The following is a 17,760-nucleotide window of genomic DNA, read 5'->3' on the forward strand; positions in this document are numbered from 1 at the left end:
AGTTCTTTGATTACTGATTCAATTTCTTTGCTGGTTATTGGTCTGCTCAAGTTCTCTATTTCTTCCTGTTTCATTTTTGCAGTTTATATCTTCCTAGAAATTTATCAGTTTCTTCTAGGTTGTCTAATTTGTTGGCATTAATTTTTATTAATATTCTTTTATAATTGCATATGTATGGTGTTGGTTTTTATTTCTCTTAATTTGTGATTTTATTTATTTCAATCTTTTCTCTTTTTCTCTTGATAATTCTATCTAGAGGTTTATATATATATTTTTTTATTTTGTTCAAGCCAGCTCCTGGCTTGATTGATCTGTTCTATTATTCTTTTTTAGATTCAATATAATTTATTTCTGCTCTAATCTTTATTATTTCCTTCCTCTTTCTGGTTTTAGGTTTGTTTGTGTTTCTTTTTCTAGCTCCTTTACTTGTAATCTTACGTTGTTTATTTGAGACTTTTCTTGCTTATTGAAGTAAGCCTATATTGCTATAAACTTTCCTCTTAGAACTGCTTTTACTGCATCCCAAAGTTTTGGAACATTGTGTTTTCATTTTTATTTGTTTCCATATACATTTTTATTACTCCTTTTATTTCCTGGTTGACCCAAGCTATTGTTTCTTAGCTTGCTATTTAACTTCCATATGTTTGTGGCCTTTCCAGTTTTTTTTTTTTTTTTTTTTCTTGTGGTTGACTTCTAGTTCCATAACACTGTGGTCAGAAAACGTGCATGGTGTAACTCTGATCTTCTTGAATTTGTTGAGGATTATTTTGTGGCCTAATATGTGATCTCTTCTGGAAAATGTCCCATGTGCACTTGAAAAGAATGCATATTCTGCTGTTATAGGATGGAATGTTCTGAGAATATTGATTAGATACATCTAGTCCAATATGTCATTCAAAGTCATTATTTTCTTTGTGGGAATTTTTATTTAAATTCTAGTTAGTTAACATATAGTGTAATATTGTTTTCAGGAGTAAAATTCAGTGATTCATCACTTACATGTAATACCTGGTGCTCAACACATACGCCCTCCTTAATACCCATGATACATTTAGCTCATCCCCAGCCCACCTCCACTCCATCAACCCTCAGTTTGTTCTCTATATTTAAGGGTCTGTTATGGTTTGCTTTCGTCTCTTTTTTTCCTCTTCCCCTATTTTCATCTGTTTGTTTCTTAAATTCTACACATGACTGAAATCATATGATTTGTCTTTCTCTGCCATATTTCACTTAGCATAATACAGTCTAGCTTCATCCACATCATTGCTGATGGCAATATTTCATTCTTTATGATGGCTGAGTAATATTCCAGTGTATACATATACCACATCTTCTTTATCCATTCCTCAGTCAATGGGCATTTGGGCTCTATCCATAACTTGGCTATTGTTGATGCTGTTGCTATGAACATTGGGGTGCATGTGTAAATACCTGGTAGTGAAATTGCTGGTCATAAGGTAGTCTTATTTTTAACATTTTTGAAGAAACCCCATACTGTTTTGCAGAGTGGAAAGCCATTATTTTCTTACTGATCTGTTAGGATGATCTGTTCATTGATGTAAGTGGGTTGTTATGGTCCCCTACTGTTATTGTATTACTATCACTTACCTCTTTTATGATTTTTATTAAGTGCTTCAAGTATTTAGGGGCTTCCATTTTGAGTGCATAAATATTTACAATTTTTATCTTCTTGTTGGATTGTCCCCCTAATGATTATGCAGTGTCCTTCTTTGTCTCCTGTTACAGTCATTGTTTTAAAGTCAATTTTGTCTGATGGAAGTATTGTTACTACAGGATTCTGTTGGCATCCATCCACAAGACAGATGTTTCTCCATCCTCTTACTTTCAATATTCATGTGTCTTTAAGTCTAAAATGAATCTCTTACAGGCAGCATATAGATTTTTTTTATCTACTCTGTCACCATATGTCTTTTGATTGGAGCATTTCATCCATTTACATTCAAAGTAATTATTTTTTTTATTATGTTATGTTAATCACCATACATCACATCATTAGTTTTTGAAGTAGTGTTCCATGATTCATTGTTTGTGTATAATACCCAGTACTCCATGCAGAACATGCCCTCTTTAATACCCATCACCAGGCTAACCCATCCTCCCACCACCCTCCCCTCTACAGCCCTCAGTTTGTTTTTCAGAGTTCATCGTCTCTCATGGTTCATCTCCCCCTCCGATTCCCCCCTTCATTCTTTCCCTCCTGCTATCTTCTTCTTCTTTTTTTTTTAAACATATAATGTATTATTTGTTTCAGAGGTACAGATCTGTGATTCAACAGTCTTGCACAATTCACAACGCTCACCATAGCACATACCCACCCCAATGTCTATCACCCAGCCACCCCATCCCTCCCACCCTCCACCACTCCAGCAACCCTCAGTTTGTTTCCTGAGATTAAGAATTCCTCATATCAGTGAGGTCATATGATACATGTCTTTCTCTGATTGACTTATTTCCCTCAGCATAACACCCTCCAGTTCCATCCACGTCATTGCAAATGGCAAGATCTCATTCCTTTTGATGGCTGCATAATATTCCATTGTATATATATATACCACTTCTTCTTTATCCATTCATATGTCGATGGACATCTTGGCTCTTTCCACAGTTTGGCTATTGTGGACATTGCTGCTATGAACATCGGGGTGAGCATGTACCCCTTCGGATCCCTACATTTGTGTCTTTGGGGTAAATACCCAGTAGTGCAATTGCTGGGTTGTAGGGTGGCTCTATTTTCAACTTTTTGAGGAACAGCCATACTGTTTTCCAGAGTGGCTGCACCAGCTTGCATTCCCACCAACAGTGTAGGAGAGTTCCCCTTTCTCCGCATCTCCACCAACATCTGTCATTTCCTGACTTGTTAATTTTAGCCATTCTGACTGGTGTGAGGTGGTATCTCATTGAGGTTTTGATTTGGATTTCCCTGATGCCGAGCAATGTTGAGCACTTTTCCATGTGTCTGTTGGCCATTTGGATGTCTTCTTTGGAAAAATGTCTGTTCATGTCTTCTGCCCATCTCTGGATTGCATCATTTGTTCTTTGCATGTTGAGTTTGATAAGTTCTTTATAGATTTTAGATACTAGCCCTTAATCTGATATGTCATTTGCAAATATCTTCTCTCATTCTGTCGGTTGTCTTTTGGTTTTGTTGACTGTTTCTTTTGCTGTGCAATAGCTTTTTATCTTGATGAAGTCCCAATTGTTCATTTTTGCCCTTGCTTCTAGGAAGAAGTTGCTGCGGCTGAGGTCAAAGAGGTTGCTGCCTGTGTTCTCCTTTAGGATTTTGATGGACTCCTGTCTCACATTTAGGTGTTTCAACCATTTTGAGTCAATTTGTGTGCGTGGTGTATGGAAATGGTCCAGTTTCATTCTTCTGCATGTGGCTGTCCAATTTTCCCAACACCATTTGTTGAAGAGACTGTCTTTTTTCCTTTGGACATTCTTTCCTGCTTTCTCAAAGATGAATTGACCATAGAGTTGAGGGTCCATTTCTGGGCTGTCTATTCTGTTCCATTGATCTATGTGTCTGTTTTTGTGCCAGTACCATACTGTCTTGATAATGACAGCTTTGTAATAGAGCTTGAAATGCGGAATTGTGATGTCACCAGCTTTGTTTTTCTTTTTCAACATTCCTCTGGCTATTCAGGGTCTGTTCTGGTTCCAAACAAATTTTAGGATTATTTGTTACATTTCTTTGAAAAAAGTGGATGGTATTTTGATGGGGATTGCATTGAATGTGTAGATTGCTCTAGGTAGCATTGACATCTTCACAATATTTGTTCTTCCAATCCATGAGCATGGAACGTTTTTCCATTTCTTTGTGTCTTCTTCAATTTCTCTCATGAGTATTTTATAGTTTTCTGAGTACAGATTTTTTGTCTCTTTGGTTAGATTTATTCCCAGGTATCTTATGGTTTTGGGTGCAATTGTAAAGGGGATCAACTCCTTAATTTCTCTTTCTTCTGTCTTGGTGTTGGTGTATAGGAATGCCACTGATTTCTATGCATTGATTTTAAATCCTGCCACTTTACTGAATTCCTGTATGAGTTCTAGCAGTTTTGGGGTGGAGTCTTTTGGGTTTTCCACATAAAGTATCCTATCATCTGCAAAGAGTGAGAGTTTGACTTCTTCTCTGCCAATTTGGATGCTTTTGATTTCTTTTTGTTGTCTGATTGCTGTGGCTAGGACTTCTAATACTATGTTGAATAGCAGTGGTGATAGTGGACATCCCTGCCATGTTCCTGACCTTAGGGGGAAAGCTCTCAGTTTTTCCCCATTGAGAATGATATTCTCTGTAGGTTTTTCATAGATGGCTTTTATGATATTGAGGTATGTACCTACCCTGTATCCCTACACTCTGAGGAGTTTTGATCAAGAAAGGATGCTGTACTTTGTCAAATGCTTTTTCTGCATCTCTTGAGAGGATCGTATGGTTCTTGTTCTTTCTTTTCTCAATGTATTGTATCACATTGATTGATTTGTGGATGTTGAACTAACCTTGCAGCCCAGGGATAAATCCCACTTGGTCGTGGTGAATAATCTTTTTAGTGTACTGTTGGATCTTATTGGCTAGTATTTTGGTGACAATTTTTGCATCCATGTTCATCAGGGATATTGGTCTGTAATTCTCCTTTTTGATGGGGTCTTTGTCTGGTTTGGGGATCAAGGTAACGGTGGCCTCATAAAACGAGTTTGGAAGTTTTCCTTCCATTTCTATTTTTTAGAACAGTTTCAGAAGAATAGGTGTTAATTCTTCTTTAAATGTTTGGTAGAATTCCCCTGGGAAGCCATCTGGCCCTGGGCTTTTGTTTTTTGGGAGATTTTTGGTGACTGCTTCAATTTCCTTAGTGGTTATAGGTCTGTTCAGGTTTTCTATTTCTTCCTGGTTCAGTTTTGGTAGTTGATACATCTCTAGGAATGCATCCCTTTCTTCCAGATTATCTAATTTGCTGGCATATAGTTGATCATAATATGTTCTTATAATTGTTTGTATTTCTTTGGTGTTGGTTGTGATCTCTCCTCTTTCATTCATGATTTTATTTAATTGAGTCATTTCTCTTTTCTTTTTGATAAGTCTGGCCAGGGGTTTATCAATCTTGTTAATTCTTTCAAAGAACCAGCTCCTAGTTTCGTTGATCTGTTCTACTATTCTTTTGGTTTCTATTTCATTGATTTCTGCTCTGATCTTTCTTATTTCTCTTCTCCTGCTGGGTTTAGGCTTTATTTGCTGTTCTTTCTCCAGCTCTTTAGATGTAGGGTTAGGTTGTGTATTTGAGACCTTTCTTGTTTCTTGAGAAAGGCTTGTATTGCTATATACTTTCCTCTTAGGAATGCCTTTGCTGTATTCCAAAGATTTTGAACAGTTGTGTTTTCATTTTCATTTGTTTCCATGATTTTTTTAAATTCTTCTTTAATTTCCTTGTTGACGCATTCATTCTTTAGTAGGATGCTCTTTAGCCTCCATGTATTTGAGTTCTTTCTGACTTTCCTCTTGTGATTGAGTTCTAGTTTCAAAGCATTGTGGCCTGATAATAAGCAGGGAATGATCCCAATCTTTTGGTACTGGTTGAGACCTGATTTATGACCTAGGATGTGATCTATTCTGGAGAATATTCCATGGGCACTAGAGAAGAATGCGTATTCCGTTGCTTTGGGATGGAATGTTCTGAATATGTCTGTGAAGTCCATTTGGTCCGGTGTGTCATTTAAAGTCTTTATTTCCTTGTTGATCTTTTGCTTAGATGATCTGTCCGTTTGAGTGAGGAGGGTGTTAAAATCCCCCACTATTATTGTATTGTTGTCGATGTGTTTCTTTGCTTTTGTTATTAATTGCCTTATATAATTTACTGCTCTCATGTTAGCATGGTAAAAGGTTTTCCACCCCATCACTTTCAATCTGGGGGTGTCTTTGGGTCTAAGATGAGTCCCTTGCAGACAGCATATTGATGGGCCTTTTTTTTTAATCCAATCTGATAGCCTATGTCTTTTGACTGGGACATTTAGCCCATTTACATTCAGGGTAACTATGGAAAGATATGAATTTACTGCCATTGTATTGCCTGTAAGGTGACTGTTACTGTATATTGTCTCTGTTCTTTTCTGGTCTCTTTTGCTTTTAGGCTCTCTCTTTGCTTAGAGGACCCCTTTCAATATTTCTTGTAGGGCTCATTTTGTGTTTGCAAATTCCTTCAGTTTTTGTTTGTCCTGGAACCTTTTGATCTCTCCTTCTATTATCAATGACAGTCTAGCTGGATATAGTATTCTTGGCTGCATATTTTTCTCATTTAGTGCTTTGAATATATCATGCCAGTCCTTTCTGGCCTGCCAGGTCTCTGTGGATAGGTCTGTTGCCAATCTAATGTTTCTACCATTGTAGGTTACAGATCTCTTTTCCCAAGCTGCTTTCAGGATTTTCTCTTTGTCTCTGAGACTCGTAAGTTTTACTATTATGTGTCGGGTGTTGACTTATTTTTATTGATTTTGAGAGGGTTTCTTTGTGCCTCCTGGATTTTGATGCCTGTTTCCTTCCCCAAATTAGGGAAGTTCCCAAATTAGGGAAGTTCTCTGCTATAATTTGCTCTAATATACCTTCTGGCCTTCTTTCTCTTTCTTCTTCTTCTGGGATCCCAATTATCTAATATTGTTTTGTCTTATGGTATCAGTTATCTCTCGAATTCTGCCCTTGTGGTCCAGTAGTTGTTTATCTCTCTTTTTCTCAGTTTCTTTTATTTTCATCATTTGGTCTTCTGTATCACTCTCTGTTTTGCCTCATTTATCCTAGCAGTTAGAGCCTCCATTTTTTATTGCACCTCATTAATAGCCTTTTTGATTTCGACTTGGTTAGATTTTAGTTCTTTTATTTCTCCAGAAAGAGTTTCTCTATTATCTTCCACACTTTTTTCAAGCCCAGCTAGTATCTTTAAAATAGTCATTCTGAACTCTAGTTCTGACATCTTACTAATGTCCGTATTGGTTAGGTCCCTGGCAGTTGGTACTGCCTCTTGTTCTTTTTTTGAGGTGATTTTTTCTGTCTTGTCTTTTTGTCCAGAGGAGAATAAATGAATGAGAGAACAATATGCTAACAGGGTAACAACAACCCCAGAAAAAATATACACTAATCAGATCAGAAGAGACCTGAAACTGGGGAAAAGAAAAGAAAGGGAAAGAAAGAAAAAAGAAAAAAAAGAAAAAGATAAAGATAAAAAAAAGAATATGATCAAATATGATCAGGCTGGTGCCACACACTAGATTTTGGGTGTATTTTGTTCTGTTAGAAGAAATTGCCTCCAAAAATTTTAAAGAAAGAAAAGCTTATATATGTACAAAAATAAGGGTAAATACAGTGGAGGGATAGAATATGACTGTAAAGATGAAAATTATAAAACGTTTTATAAAAGGAATTGATAAGATAAGAAGTTGGTTGAAAAAAGAAAGAAAAGGATTAAAAAAAAAAAAGGGAGAGAATGTGATCAAGCAGGAGAGTAGAACAAAGCCATACACTAGAGATTTAGGGTATATTTTGGTCTGTTGGAAGAAACTGTATCCCAAAATCTTAAAGAGAGAACAACTTATATATATATACCAAAAATAAGGTTAACTACTATGAAGGGATAGAATATGACTCTAAAAATGAAAAATAAAAACTTTTTTTTAAAAAGGGATTGCTAAGATGTTGGTTGATAAAGGGAAAAAGAAAAATTAAAAAAAAAAAGAAGGAAGGTAAAAAAAAAAAAAACTTTGAAAGACTAAGGAATCATGGTAAAAAGCCATGAATTCTATGTGCAGTATTCCTCTAGCGCTGGAGTTCTGCCGTTCTCATTGATCAGTAAACTTGATGTTGGCTGGATGTTCTTGCTGATCTTCTGGGGGAGGGGCCTGTTGCTGTGGTTCCCAAATGTCTTTGTCGGAGGTGGAATTGCCCTGCCCTTGCCGGGTCAGGCTAAGTAATCGCTTGGGTTTGCTCTCGGGAGCTTTTCTTCCCTGAAAGCTTTCTGTACAACTTTGGAGGATGAGTGTGAAAATGGCAGCCTCCCGATCTCTGCCCCGGAGGAGCCGAGAATTCAGGGCCCCACTCCTCAGTGTGCCCCCAGAGAAAAGCAGTCAATCACTCCCGTCTCCCCGGTCTTCGGCTGCACTCCGTGCTCACTCGGCCTGTGACCAAGCTTTTCTATCTCTGGCACATGACCCCATGTGGAGTCTCCAAACCCAGCAGATCACTGTGGTGTGCTCCTGCACTGCTCCTCCCGGGAGGGGAAGGGGAGTCTCCCCAGATCTGTTGCTTGTTGGGTCCCTGCTGGAAGAGCAGTGGCCCGACTGTGCCATGGATCACAGTTTTTGGCAACCCCGAGCTGAGATCCCACTCCTTGGCTCCGTCTCTGCAGCTGGCTTCCCTGCTCTGATACCTGGGAGCTCTGCCGCACTCAGGCACCCCTGGTCTTTCTGTGACCCTGAGGTTCCTGAGACCACACTGTCCCCGAGAGAGCTCCACCCCCCGCTTAGTCACTTGAGCGACGTCCCTCAGCGGAGCAGCCTTCTAAAAGTTCCGATTTTGTGCTCCACTGCTATATCACTTGCCAGAAGCGGCGGACGGAGGCCCCCTCCCCCGCCATCTATCCTCCCCAATATCGCCTCGGATTCACTTCTCCGCACGTCCTACCTTCCAGAAAGTGGTCGCTTTTCTGTTCAGAGAGTTGCTATTCTTTTCTTCGATCTCCTGTTGAGTTTGTAGGTGTTCAGAATGGTTTGATCCCTATCCAGCTGAATTCCTGGGACCAGACAAAATCCAGGTCTCCTACTCCTCCACCATCTTGCTCTGCCCCCCAAAGTAATTATTGATAGATACATATTTATTGTCATTTTAGTATTTGTTTTGTGGTTTTTTCTGACATTTTGCTTTTATCTTTTCTTTCTGTCTTTTAAGTTTTGCTGATTTTTTAAAAGATTTATTTATTTATTTATTTGAGAGAGAGAGTGAGAGCACACACAAGTTGGGGAGGTACAGAGGGAAAGAACCCTCAATCAGACTCCCTGGTGAGTGTGGAGTCCAACATAGGGTTTGATCCCACAACAACTATTATCTCTTCAAATAAATTCTCTGCCCGCTTTCCTGTCATTTTTTCTGGGACTCCTTTAATATGATTGTTATTATATTTGATGGAGTCATTGAGTTCCCAAAGTCTATTCTCTTTCTGCACAGATAGTTCTCTTTTCTCTTTTGTCCAGCTTGATTACTTCCCATTACTCTGTCTTCTAGGTCACTAGTTTGTTCCTCTACTTCTTTTAGTGTACTGTTCAGTCCATCAAGCACATTTCTGATTTAGCTTATTGATCCCTTTATCTCTGCTCTGCTGTTCCTTATCTCTGTGTTAAAATTCTCACTCATGTCTTCCATTCTTTTCTCAAGTCCAGAAAGTACCTTTATGATTAATGCTTTAAATTCTTTATCAGGCATGTTACTAATATCTGTTTCACTTAGATCTCTGGCCATTCCATCCTGTTCTTTCATTTGGGATGTATTTATTTCTCTGTGTCCTCATATTGTCTGCCTTTCTGTGTCTGTTTCTGTATGTTAGGAAAGTCAGCTATGTCTTCTGCTCTTGAAAGTAGTGATGTTATGAAGAAGAGGTCCTGAACTGCCCTGCAATGCAGTGTCCCCTGTTCACCAGAACATAGCCTTTTAGGAGAGTATCCTAAATGTGTTGCTTACACACTACTGTTTTGTGTAAGTCAGTTTTCCTTTCAGTGTATTCATCTGCACTGACCATCTGCCTATTGTGGGCTGTACTTGCTATCTGTGCTGTTAGTGGGAACAAGTCAGGCCAGCACTGAGGGACTGTGTTCACTGAGGAATTTGGCAGCAGTGTGGCAGTGTTAGCAAAATTTGTACTGGGCCACCAGTTCTATGCAAGATCCCCTGATGCATTGAGGCAACTGGGGTCTGTGTACCAGGGAAGCCAGAGTAACAAGGCTGGGTACAGAGGTTGTCAATGGCTGGACAAGGCCAGGCACACAATGGTGACTGTGGGCCCATGGCTAGGCATAGTGCAGCAGACGGGTGCTTCACAATGGTTGGGTGAAGTGCATGGCAGCAGCAATGTACCTAGGGGCTGAGTATGGCATGCAGCAACATATTTCTATTTTAAATGTTTAAGTTTTTTAGCCCTAAATGTTCTTAGAGCTCTATTTTTTCTTTTGTATGACAGAAATGAGTGAAGTAAAAGAAAAACTTCAACACTTTAAAGGTTGATGAAATTTTAATCATATTTTATTACTTTAAGCTCAAATTTTAGGAGAAAAGTTTATTTATTTTCTTAAGAAATCTCTACATCCAATATGGATCTTAAACTCACAACCTCAACATCAAGAGTTGTATATTCTACTGACTAAGCCAGCTAGGCAATCCCTAAGCTCAAATTTTAGACACTAAAACAACTGTAACATTTTCAGATAGATTGACTTCATATGTGAAATGACTATATCCAATGAAGAGGTTTTAAAAAATGCAGATGACATAACTATTGCAATTGAAGACAATTATAACACTGATTAAACTAAGATTGTTTCCCCCTTCGTTTAGGATCTTCTCTGAAAATTAATTGACTTATGGCTGGTAAACTGAAGATTGATTTGAATCTCTTTAGAAATATTCTATTTCACCATTTCTATTCCAAAGAAACATGAATGTTATCTATGATATGTCAGATTATAATATGCCAGCAGATCCCTGGAAATTTAGTAGTTACTCTTTTCTCTCCACCTTTCAAATAGTGTGAGATAGCAATGCATTCTCTCTTTAAGAGAAAAAAAGCACAGACATTCTGACTTAATATCTATGAACTATTCAGAAATCTCTGAAGTTCAATATGGTAGACCTTTGATATATTTCTATGTGTCTCAGAACATAGAATTATAATATCAGAACAGTGTTTTACAAAGGAAAGTTAAAGCAATTATCATATGATTTCACTGATATGAAGAATTTGAGAAACAAGAGAGACGATCATAGGGGAGGGGAGGGAAAAATGAAACAAGATGAAACCAGAGAGGGAAACAAACCATAAGAGACTCTTAATCTCAGGAAACAAACTGAGGGTTGCTGGAGGGGAGGGGGGTGGGAGGGATGGGGTGGCTGGGTAATGGACATTGGGGAGGGTATGTGCTATGGTGAGCCCTATGAATTGTGTAAGACTGATGAATCACAGACCTGTACCCCTGAAACAAATAATACATTATATGTTAATTAAAAAAAGAAATTGAAAAAAAAAGAAAAGAAAAAGCATTTTTAACTCTCCTCAAATTATGTTTTACCTTACGTTACTTGTAAATAAGTAGATATGAACATAAGGCCATATATAGATTACTGTATTTAGAATAGTCCCAAGGGGATCACATGGTCTCCAGACCTCTCAGTTAATACTATATCATGATATATAAAATTCCAAGCAGTACAAAGTCACATTCTGTTCTCTACTAGGTCTACACTCTTCTGTGTCTCCATAAAATCTTTTGAGAAGTCAAAGACTTACCTGTTAGAGTATCCACAGAAACCCAGCAGCAAACAATAATGCTGTTTATGATTTAGATTTTTATTTATATTTTTATCAAATTAGCTAAGTTTAAAAAGCAGGGTCTGTTGAAAATGGTACACATAAATTTGTTGGGGTTATGATTAGAGAAAGCTCTGGGACATAGGCTTTGGCCCTCATACCAAAGGCTAAAGTCAGGTGATTGCAACTGTGAAATTTAAAAATTCAAAAAGCTTTCAAATGGAATGAGACAGGATGTTTTATTAAACTTGTCTTCTGAAAGAGAAATAATTAGATTCAGTTTGCTTGTTTCTTCTTTAACATAAAAAGAACATTTAATAGTCTTGGCAAAAGACTCAAGAGTATGGATACCATAATTATATTATCTAATCAGCAGATTTTTATCAACCTGGGAACTGTATTTTAAAGGAGCATTAATATGCCCCTTCTTTTCACTACATCTATATCTTTGGGGTAAATACCTAGTAGCACAATTGCTGGGTCATAAGGTAGCTCTATTTTGAACATCTTGAGGAACCTCCATACTGTTTCCCAAAGTGGCTGTATCAGCTTGCATTCCTGCCAACAGTGTAAAAAGGGTACATACACCCCAATGTTCATAGCAGCAATGTCCACAATAGCCAAACTGTGGAAGGAGCCAAGATGCCCTTCAAAAGAGGGATGGATAACGAAGATGTGGTATATATATACAATGGGATATTATTCAGCCATCAGAAAGGCTGAATACCCACCTTTTGCATTGACATGGATGGTACTGGAGGGGATTATGCTAAGTGCAATAAGTCAAGCAGAGAAAGTCAATTATCTTATGGTTTCACTTATTTGTGGAACATAAGGAATAGTGCAGAGGATCATAGGGGAAGAGAGGGAAAACTGAATGGGAAGAAATCAGAGAGGGAGACAAACCATAAGAGACTCTGGACTCCGGGAAACAAACTGAGGGTTTCATAAGGGAGGGGGATGGTGGGATAGGATAGCCGGGTGATGGGTATTAAGGAGGGCACATGTTGTGATGAGCACTGGGTGTTATACACAACTAATGAATTGTTAAACACTACATCAAAAACTAATGATGTACTATATGTTGGCTAACTGAACATAATAAAAATAAATAAAATAAACTTAAAATAAAAAAAAATAAAGGAACATTAATAAATACCTTTAGCAAATTTTGGGGAAAATCTTATTCATAGATGTATTTCTATGTTTTTGTGACCTTACAAGGAATTTTCAGTACTGTGTACTATTTTGGACAATTCATTAGCAGAAAAGAAAGCAGATTCAGGATGCAAAGCATTTCAAAATATGAAATGGGAACTGTGTAAAATAATTTGATTGCTTAAGGACAGCATTTATTTCCTCTAACAGCTTACATTCTTATTTGTGGTGTTTGGACTAAAAATGCACAGTTTATTAGTATCTACTCCATATAATAAAATCCATAATTATGTACTGTTTCAGAGTTATAGAGTTTCTTTTTGAACAATCAAAGTATCTTATCATCTGTGTTAGAAGAGATTATTTTGCTATGGCAAATTTTGATCTGCTATTTTTTGTTTGTTTTTAATCAAAGCACACACATGTGCTATGTCAAAAATATCATTAGTATGCCATATTAAGGTAATATAAATTCATTTAAAGTGAAATAGTGTGCTTCTTGCACTTTAATAAGTTTCTTTGTTATACAACATAATAAAGGCCATATATGAAAAACCCACAGATATCATCATCCTCAATGGTGAAAAAATGTGTTTAATTAAAAAATGCCTATGGTTATTATCTCTACTAAAATGAAAAATAAATTCTAAAAAATAATTCATATGAATTATAAAAATAATTTATATGTACTTAAATAAAACATAAAATGAAGTGGCTGGTTACATACATATGTATACATATATATGTGTATATAAGAATAAAAGATCTTATCTATGCCTAAAGAAAATGAGTATTTTAAATTTCATAATAACTTTTGAAGTAGATATGATCACACAGTTCATATATTATAAACTGCTGCATATATACCTTCCACATAATTCTGTATTTTTACCTTTAAAAATTGTAAATACTCATATTAATATTAAATGCTCAGTGTCATTGTAGCTCCAATTGTTTGACTAACAAACACAATAAGTCCATTTATCCTGCAGGACTAAACAGGTATCACTTACAGGATTCAGGATCAGAGTTGCCATCCCCTTCAGTGCGGTTATTGGGTGCAGTATGGTCAAAGTACTGCTCCTGAGGATAGCCAAGGGGCAGGGCATGGGATGTGCTGGGAATCCCCACATCATGGTCTCCCAGTCCACCATCACTGCTGTTTTCCTGAGATCCTTCTGGTAAGTGAAATGTGACATGCCGCTGGGACTGAAAGGAAGAATGAAAATTATAGGGTTTCAGTTCTGATCCGAATAATTGCCTAATGCATCCAATTTAGAAAATGTATTATTTCTGATATCTAGTGAAGTAACATTAACATGATCTTGAGTTGTAAAAATTGTCAGGCTTTTATGAAGAGTCAGCCTTGTGTTCAAACCTGCTTCACCTGGCAGTAGAGTTGCTTTTATTATTTCTTTAAACAGGGTACATCCAAATACACAAAAGTCAGCTTATTCTAAAGTAAGAAGCTGTCAGCCTTTTTAGACATTTGAGCATATTGGAAATTCTGATCAGTATTCAAAAATGGATTTATCATTATTATTATTATTATTATTTATTTGACAATAATTCATTTTTTGAAAATAAGTATGGATAAATATAACAAAATTTTATTGCTATAGCTATAAGATTCTGGTGGTCTGAAACAGTAAATAATAGCACAAATGTATTCAATCATGTAGGTTTAGAAAATTAAAAGTACAAATCATCTTTTTCAAGAATTTTAGAGGCAAAATTCTGTATTGGAATTAAGTAATTAATTTCTTTGAAGATTTTATTTTATTTTATTTTAGAGAGACAGAGAGAGAGAAAGCATGAGTTGGAAGGAAAGAGGGAGAGAGAATCTCAAGCAGACTCCATTCTGAGTATGGAGCCCAACATGGGGTTCGATCTCATGATACTGAGATCATAACCTGAGCCAAAACCAAGAGTTGGATGCTTAACTGATTGTGCCACCCAGGTGCCCCTGTATTAGAATTAATTTAAATAGATTCTACCCTCTACAAAATATAGTTACATGGTATGGATAACAGTTAATGGTAATTATAAAAGCAAACTATACGTATTTTATGGTAATTACAGCAGAATATATATGTCAAAATATGAAGATGAAGCATTTGTTTCCAAAACAAAAGATTCATGACACCTAGTGACGGTGTTAACTCCATTCAACCAGATGTAGTGGTACTTTTGTTTGCAACATTCCCATATGTAGTGGCTAATCTCCAAAGATAACCCTCTTAATGGACCTCATCTCTTAGTATTAAGACTTTTTTGTATTTCTCTACCACAGTGAATATAGGTAGGCCCTGAGTAACCAAACCTTGAAGTTTCCACCTTGTTCCATTGGAGTACTCACTCTGGAGAAAATCAGCTGTATTGAAAGAAATATGACTACTGGGATATTTCCATACCATGAGGAAGCTCAAGCTGGCCATGTGGAAAGACTGCATAGAAAGAGAGTACAATACCCAGGAAGGCCTAAGTGTTCCAACTACCCTAGTTCAGGTGCCAGATATGTATGTGAAGAATTCATTCTGGACATTACAGCTTATGGCTTTATATGAGCCATCCCAGCCATCTCCAGACATTTGAACCACCCCAGAGGCACCAGTCATTGTGGAGCAAAGATAATCTCTTCTGTGAATGACCCAAATTCCTGACCTAAAAAATGTAAATTATAATTGGTTTTTGCTTTATGCTCCAAAGTTTGGGGACAGTTCGTTATATAACAATAGATCAACACAAATAACTAACTACTAGGAGTATGAAAGATACAATTTAGAGATAATTATTTAAGAAATTTAGACATAATAAAATCACATGCAATTAGATACTAAGAATTTTCATGATAGAATTAGTATACTTTCATAAATTTAGTTTTGTCTGTCAGTCACTTTTTTCAAATGGAGATATGAAAACATTTGAAGACCATTACTATAGAATGAATGTTTGTGTGCCCTGAAAACTCATATATTGATACCTAATACCCAAGATGGTTGTATCTGAGGTGGGGCTTTTAGGAGATGATTAGATCATGAGGGTGGGGCCCTCATATATGAGGTTACTGTCCTCATAAAAGCAGCCCCAGGGGAGTTCAAAGATGGTGGAGTAGTAGGGGAACCCTGAAGTTGCTTCGTCCTTCAAATACAACTAAATCAATCTTTGACTATTTTGAACAACTCGGAAGAAAATTGGAGGAGAACAGAAAAATTCCACACATTTGGAATGAGAGAATTCGGCAGAGGCGAGGTATGGAACCCTGAATTGGGGGACTGGGAAGCCATTCAGCAGGAAAGAGGAAGACGTTTGGTTCCCAGAGTAATATCAGGGATGGGATGGTGTGCACACTGAGTGATGACTAGAGAAACAAAAGACACTAGAGAATGCCTTAATGTAGAAATAAAAGAACTAAAATATAATCAGTTTGAAATTAAAAATGCAATTACTGAGAGGCAGTCAAAAATGGAGGCTCTAACAGTGAGGATAAATGAGGCAGTAGAGTCACCAATATAGAAGACAAAATGATGGAAAGTAAGGAAAGTAAGAAAGCTGAGAAAAGGAGAGAAAAACAACTACTGGATCATGAGGGGAGACTCTGAGAAATCAGTGATACCATAAAGTGCAACAATATTCAAATAATAGGAGTTCCAGAAGATGAAGAAAACAAAGGAGGGCAGAAGGTATATTGGAACAAATTATAGTTGAGAACTTCCCTAATCTGGGGGAGGAAACAAGCATTCAAGTTCAGGAGGCACAGAGAACCCCCCTCAAAATCAATAAAATTAGGACAACACCCTGACATATAATAGTGAAGCTTGTAAATTCCAGAGACAAAGAGAAAATCTTGAAAGCAGCTCAGGACAGGAGGTCCTTAAACTACAAGTATAGAAACAGAAGGCTGGCAGCAGACCTATCCACAGAGACCCAGCTGGCCAGAAAGGACTGACATAACAAATTCAAGGTGTTAAATGAGAAAAATATGCAGGCAAGAATACTTTATCCAGCAAGGCTGTCATTCAGAATGGAAGGAGAGATAAAGAGCTTGCAGGACAAAGAGAAACTAAAAGAATTTGTGATCACTAAGCCATCCCTGCAAAAAATATTAAAGTGGATCTTTGAGTGAAGAGAGACAAAAAGTAGCAAAGACCATAAAGGAACAGAGACAATCTCCAGAAACAGACATTACAGGTAATACAACAGCACAAAACTCATATCTTTCAATAGTTATTCTGAATGTAAATGGGCTAAAAGCTCTAATCAAAAGACACAGGTATCAGATTAGATTACAAAAAAAAAAACAAAAAAACAAGACCCACTGATATGCTGTCTACCAGAGATTCATTTTAGATCCAAATACAACTACAGATTGAAAATGAGGGGATGGAGAACCATTTATCATGCAAATAGGCATTAAAAGAAAGCTGAGGTAGCAATCCTTATAACAGATAAATTAGATTTTAAACCCAAAACTAATAAGAGATGAAGAGGGGAACTATGTCATAATTAAAGGGTCTATCCAGCAAGAAGAACTAACAGTTGTAAATATTTATGCCCCTTACATGAGAGCAGCCAGTTAAATAAACCAATTAATAACAAAAATTAAAGAAATGCATTGATAATGATACTCAGGGTATTGGACAGATCATTTAAGCAGAAGGTCAAGGAAACAAAGGCTTTGAATGACACACTGGACCAGATGGGATTCACAGATATATTCAGAGCATTTCATCCTAAAACAACAGAATACACTTTCTTCTCGAGTGCACATGGAACATTCTCCAGAATAGATCACACATTGGACCACAAATCAGGTCTCAACCGGTACCAAAAGACTGGGATTATACTCAGCATAGTTTCAGACCACTGCATAGTTTCAGACCACAATGCTTTAAAACTTGAACTCAATAACAGAAGAAAATTTGGAAAGAACACAAATACATGGAAGTTAAAGAACATCCTACTAAAGAATGAATAGGTCAACCAGGAAACTAAAAAAAATTAAAAAAATCATAGAAGCAAATGAAAATGAAAACAG

General features: G+C 37.0%; 1 protein-coding gene across 1 annotated transcript in view; it reads right to left on the reverse strand.

Moving 5' to 3' along the window:
- PCDH11X (protocadherin 11 X-linked) overlaps window positions 1-17,760 on the reverse strand; it is a 586,654-nt gene that overhangs the window by 279,836 nt on the left and 289,058 nt on the right. Inside the window, exon 6 of the mRNA XM_078063863.1 lies at window positions 13,736-13,931. Coding sequence (XP_077919989.1) covers window positions 13,736-13,931 — 196 coding nt within the window. The remainder of the gene's footprint in view (window positions 1-13,735; window positions 13,932-17,760) is intronic.

The sequence above is a fragment of the Halichoerus grypus genome, chromosome X (genome assembly GCF_964656455.1).
Source record: "Halichoerus grypus chromosome X, mHalGry1.hap1.1, whole genome shotgun sequence".
Lineage (NCBI taxonomy): Eukaryota > Metazoa > Chordata > Mammalia > Carnivora > Phocidae > Halichoerus > Halichoerus grypus.